Genomic DNA, 6,519 nt, shown 5'->3' on the forward strand with positions numbered 1-6,519 from the left:
AAAAAAAACTGTCTCCTACACAAGAAACCCAATATACCATACCACAGGTATAAAATCAGAAACCAAGAGGCTTGCTAGCAACTCTTTAACAATTTTTACAAAAATGAACATAAAACATTTTAGTTGGAAAGTCTGCACTGACTAATTTCCTGAAGTGGGAACTGCTACCAGTTGACGAGCAGAAGTCCAACAGTACGCATCACACCAGAGGCCAGTGCACACGAAACATACTACTGGGGAGAGGACTGGGCCATTCCCACATAAAATAAGGCAGAAAAAAATCGTTTTTATCTTATGCTCCATACCCACATTCAGAACCTAATGGTAGTTATAGTATTGTTGTGGTTGTTATTAAATCCATTGAATAGGTTCCAACTCATAGCGACCCTGTAGAGAGTTCCCAAGGTGAATTTGAATTGCTGACCTTGTGACTCAAACTGTCCTTGAGGGGCAGTGCTTTACTCACAGCACCAAACCAGGACTCCATTTATGGTATTATGAATTTAAAATTTCTACACTGCTTATCAGCAGTCCTGGTGGCACAGTGCTAAAGCATCTGCTATAACCAGTCATTTGGCAAAAGAAAGATGAAGCTAGTCTGCTTCTGTAGATCACAACCTTGGACACCCTCTGGGGCAGTTCTACTCTGTCCTACAGGGTTGCTATGAGTCAGAATCAGCTTGATGGCAATGGGTTTTGGGTTTATACTGCCATGTGAAAAGATGATTTTTTTCCCCTCATTTCCTGCCCTCAGAAACGAAGACCAGCAGAGTTAAGGCAAAACTTCCAACACCAAATAATGAACTGAGAAAACCTTCCCAACCAGCCATCACCTCCCCACCACAGGGTAGTTCCTATAAATGTCATTCTGAGACATTGTTTAAAGTCTTACTGAAAACAATAATATCGTTTGTAGAGTGGACTTACGTAATTGCAACATTGCTCCCATCTATAACAATGTGCTTCAAATCCGTTCTCCCTGGTTCATTTTTTAATTCCAGCTTGTAGGGTACTTTTAAAGTATCTCGAAACCTTTGAACCCCTGTAACTGAGGAATCAATATGATCAGATGGTCCTGCCAACCTTGCATCAGTAACTGAAGGTGGTAGTTGGGGCAGCCGCATGGGTGGAGAAAGAGGGGGACAATTTGGCTTAGACTGAGGAGAGCTACCACATCCTGAACGGCTTTCACGGGTAGATTTCATATTATTTGGAAGCAAGGGTTTTGTTTGGTGCTGCAAACCATTTTCAGGAAAAACTGAAATTCTGGGCTGATGAACTGAAGCTCCCCTTGAAACAAAAACTTCTTTGGGACTTGCAGGGGTAACAGAGGATGAAAGGCCATCTGCTTCAAGGTCTGTGTTACAAATGTAGCTCTGGTTTGAACCCCAGATTTCTTTCTGTTCTGTTGGCACTGTTTTGATAGTATTAATTTTGCAATTTGAGGTACATGGTTTCAATTCTGCTTTGAATGGTAACTGAGAAAATTTTTCTATCATATTTTGTTTTGTGTGAGCTTGTGTTTTCTTTGGAGAGGAATCTACTGTAAGCTCATTTATGCTGCTACAAACACTTTTAGTTTTGGTTCTGTTGGTCTCAGGATACACTGAGCCAGGTGAAATTTCTCTGTCTTCTTGGGACCTTTTATTTTCTTTTTCAATTTCCTCCAACAGTAATAATGGTTCAGTAGATGGCCCGAACTCCCTAATGACCTTTTCAACAATTTCTTGGGAATAGCCCATGGTTTTAAAAAAGTTCACGAGGATATTGTATTCCATTTCCTCAGTAGTGTCTTTTACGTCGGGACTTAAATGTTCAGAATCAGAAGAGTCAGATAGATCGATGACGACACTTCCAGCTGATGTCTTACCATCATGTAAAAGCTCTCCCTCTTGAACATTTTCCAAAGAAAATTGCTTCTTGGTATGTCTTTCTTCAGAGTCAGAAGATCTCCTTTTGTGACAAATTCTGTCTTTGGAAAGTGCCTCTTCATCTGGGGGCAGGCCATTTACTGGAAGAAGTATATCTGGTGAACTAGAAAAGATTATGTCCAATTGTTTTGCAAGCTCAGAAACAGGAGTGCCAGCTTTATTTCTTGCATCTTCCTGCAAAACAATTTCATCTCTGCAATTATTCAGTCCTGTGGCAACATTCTGTGGAAACTCTGATTGTTTAGGATCTCTAATTTCAATAACATCATCATCTCCTGTTTCAATCAGACTTTCCTCACTTTGAGTAAGAGTCAAAAGTTCTTTTTTCAAGGAAGTAGGCAAAATCAACAAGTCCATGGTATAAATGTCGGCTCGGGCTTCAACTAATTGTTTAAATTTCCTTTTCACCTCTGATTCTTTCTGACCGCCGGGTAGGTTCTCATTATTCTCAAAGAGCTTTACAAACTGCTGAATGTGACTCCTAGCCATGACCACAGCCTCGGCACTCCCTCTGATGCCTATAAGACCAATGTCCAGAATGCAGAGGTCAGCACAGGTATCCTGAATCAAGCTCTTCAGAAACAAGCTCTGTGCCCCAACAAAAATGCAGTGCATGGCTTTTGGATAACATTCTCTTTCTTCTAGTTCGGGTTCACAGATGCCTTTAATATATTCCTGTAATGAGAAGAAATTAAATCAACTTACAGCACATATTACATTATACCTATAATTATGATTTTATAAAAATCAAAATCATGTTTGTCAATATGGGGGAAATGTCATGTATTAAATAAAAGGTTTAAATTAAGTCACTTAATCATCTTCACAGGAAACAAAACATTTGTATCTATATCTAACGCCAGGTATTCATGAAATACTCAATTGTGTATCTTACACCATGATCTTAGGGGTTTGCCCAGCTGCCCAGCAAAGGATCATTAAGACTAGACTTATTTATATCTACAAAGAACACACATCTTTCTTGTGTTGGTAGTTATTCATTACTACTATGACCTAAATAAGACATAAGCTATAAATCAAGGCAAATGATTTGCTTGAGAATTTCTTGAAGGTATTTCAGAAGAGTAAGATTAATTTAACAACAATAAATTGTCCAGTTGGTTGGAACAATATACCCTATATAATTTTATGTCTGTTTCTAAGAATGACCACATTTTTTTATGTAGAACTAAAATCAACCAATGAAAATATTATGGATCACCACAGTTCAATCCAGTTGTGCAGGGTTGCCATTGGGGGCAAACTCTATGGCAGCAAACGACAAAAAAGTATAAATAAAAGAATCAGAGACTACTGGACAGTTTGGCCTTTCTTAAATAAAGCTAAGGTAGGTTTTTTCCAGTGAAAACTGGAATTGAGAAAGGTCTGAATAAGCCAAGAATGGCAATACAGGGTTCTTAAACAATTAGGTTGCTACTGAAGACAGACTGTGAAGTAAGCAAACACAGGGATGCCAGCTCACCTCTACCCTCCACCCCCAACAGCAACAACAACAACAAAAAACCCATAACAGCAGCACAGTGAAACTTGTCAAGGACCTGGGATCTGGACTCAATTTCCAGTCATATAACGTGTACAACTTTACTCAAGTTACCCAACTAGCCCCTCGAAAACCCCATTTTTTTCTCTGTACTAAGAATAAGGATTGTGCAATCTAAAGACTGTTGAGAGAATTCAGGGAGATAATCAGTGTAAAGTCTTGGCAAGAATGTCTTACTAAGCCAAACCAAACTAAACCAAATCGACTGCCATCAAATTGATCCCAATTCATAGCCAATCTATGTGGGGTTTCTGAGGCTATATATCTATGGGAGCAGAAAGCCTCCTCTTTCTCCTGTGGAGCAGCTGGTGGACTCCAACTGTTGACTTATAGCTAGCAGCCCAATGTGTTATCCACTACATCACCAGGGTTCCTGAAGTACTTACTAAAAGGTAACAAGTAACACTGTGACTTAAAATTTTTATTGGAGAAAATTTCCTAGGCAGACATTTGTGAAAAATGATCTTAGTGATTCCTGATCTATATGTCAAAGTAAAATCACAGTGGCATGACCAAAGATGGTGCTATTTCATTCAATTCAAAATGAAGCTTTTCAGGATGGCACCCACCTTATACTTGTTATGTTGATGATTATACCCATTTAGTTAGCATTTATATTCAAATGTGTGTAAACTTTCCTTATGCACCTGGAGGTTCAGAACTACGGAATCCCTATGAGCAGAAAAAACTCTAAAATATAAAGGAGACGTCCCAAAGGAAAATCTCCGGTCTGAGCAGTGTGATGCTGAGTCATAATGTCTTTGCTCTCACATCTCCGCTGCACGCACCCCCATTGTTTGCAGGCTGGGTGGTGAAGGAGAGTGATAACTGGTGCTGGGCAGACAAGCTCTGTCACTATGGCAGCTGCCATTTCTGAAACATGGCATGTGCAAGCAGAACTAAATATTTATTGTAGTGTCTCTGAAGATGTCAAAATGGCAACACTTGGCTACCGCTTCTGTTTCAATTTATGCTGTACTGCATGTAGTTAAGTTATTACCTCAAGGCTTTTATTCTTAAACAATTTATTTGGAAATAAACAATGGTTCACAGGAAATAGCAAATATATTATAGAAAGGTGCCTGCATACTCTTTGCCCAGCTTCCCACATCACTACATCTAACATAATTAAAGTAGTCCTGGTGTGGTACTGTAAGATAAGCACTGCACTGCTCATCACAGGGTGGGCGATTCAAACTCACCAGCTCCTTGGAAACCCTATACAGGGTCACTATGTGTCAGAACCAATTTGACAACAAATTAAAACACAGTATTTAAACTAGGAAATTAACAATGACAATGTACACATATTTCTAAACTATTTTATCACACTTTGATGCCTGTAGCCACAGCTTTAATCAAGTAACAAAACGAACCCATCAGCACAAAAGATCTTTGTCATGCTTATCACAGCCACCTCACTTTCCCCTGCCATCCCTAAGCTCTCTGAACCACTAATCGGTTCTCTTGGTTATAATTACCATATAAATGGGATTATACAGCATGTGACTTTTAAGACTAGTTTTGGTTTTTTTTGTTTTTCATTCAGCAAAATGCTCTTGAGGTCCAAATTACTAATGTACCAACAGTTCATGCCTTATTATTGTTGAATAGCATTCCATGGTATGGGTGTATCAGTTTTTTAACCATTCATCCATTTTGGTTGTTTCTGTGCTTGTGACTATTATAAAGCGGCTAAAAACAATCATGTAAGAGTTATCCTGTACACTTCAGTTTTCATTTCTCTGGCATAAAAGCCCAAGACTGGGCCATATGAAAAATGTATGTTAATTTTCAAAGGAATTAGCAAACTAGTTCCCAGAATGACTCAACCATTTTACATTACTATCAGTAATGTATTTTTTAAAATCTAGTTTCTTCACATCCTTGTTATAATTACATGGCGGCGGTGACCGTGTGCTGTGGAGTGGGTTCTGACTCACAGTGACCCTGCATAGAGTTTCTGAGGCTGTAAATCATTAAAGAAAAAGATAGCCTCATGTTTTTCCATTGTTGTTAAGTGCCTTTGAGTCAGGTCTAACCCACAGGGACCCTGTAAAGGGCTTCCAAGGAGCAGCTGATGAGCTTGAGCCACCAACTTTGTGGTTCAAACTGACTTTGCTTAGTCCAGCTCATTAGCCCACAGCGCCACACCTGTTTATTGCTTTATGTATATTAATAAAATGGATTTAGATTGGTCCTTATAAATCTCAAAGGAAGTGAATGTCTAAAATTGATGAGAAAAAACAGTATATAATTTATAATTTGTTGTTGTTAGGTGCCATGGAGTCAGTACCGACTCATAGCGACCTTATGCACAGCAGAACAAAACATTGCCTAATCCTGGGCCAACCTCACTACTGTTGCCACGCTGGAGTCCATCGATGCTGCCACTTGGCCAATCCATCTTGTTGGGAGTCTTCCTCTTTTTCTCTGACCCTCCACCTTACCAAACATGATATTCTTCTCCAGTGACTGGTCCCTCCTGACAAAATGTCTGAAGTATGAGAGATGACGTTTGGCCACCTTGGCCTCCAAGGAGCATTCTGGCTAAACTTCTTTCAAAACAGATCTATTGGTTCTTTTGGCAGCCCATGGCAACTTCAATACTCTCCTCCAACACCATAACTCAAAAGCATCAATTCTTCTGCGGTCTTACTTATTCACTGTCCAGTTTTCGCATGCATATAAGGTTATTGAAAATACCATGGGTTAAGTCAGGTGCACCTTAGTCTTCAGCTGACATCTTTGCTCTTCAACACTTTAAAAAGGTCTTGTGCAGCAGATGTGCCTAATGCAATATGTCTTTTGATTTCTTGACTGCTGCTTCCATGAGTGTTGATAGTTGATCCAAGAAGAATGAAGTCCTTGACAACTTCTATCTTTCCTCTGTTGATAAGAATGTTGTTTATTGGTCCAGTAGTAAGGATTCTTGGTTTTTTTACATTGAGATGTAATCCATACTGAAGGCTGTGCTCTTTGATCTTCATCAGTAAATATTTTAAGTCCTCTTCACTTTCAGCAAGC

The 6,519-nt window shown here is 39.3% G+C and overlaps 1 protein-coding gene across 1 annotated transcript in view; it reads right to left on the reverse strand.

Annotated features, from left to right (window-relative positions):
* N4BP1 (NEDD4 binding protein 1) overlaps positions 1-6,519 on the reverse strand; it is a 101,922-nt gene that overhangs the window by 47,621 nt on the left and 47,782 nt on the right. Inside the window, exon 2 of the mRNA XM_006872574.1 lies at positions 928-2,606. Coding sequence (XP_006872636.1) covers positions 928-2,606 — 1,679 coding nt within the window. The remainder of the gene's footprint in view (positions 1-927; positions 2,607-6,519) is intronic.

Source organism: Chrysochloris asiatica, unplaced genomic scaffold (genome assembly GCF_000296735.1).
Source record: "Chrysochloris asiatica unplaced genomic scaffold, ChrAsi1.0 scaffold00204, whole genome shotgun sequence".
Lineage (NCBI taxonomy): Eukaryota > Metazoa > Chordata > Mammalia > Afrosoricida > Chrysochloridae > Chrysochloris > Chrysochloris asiatica.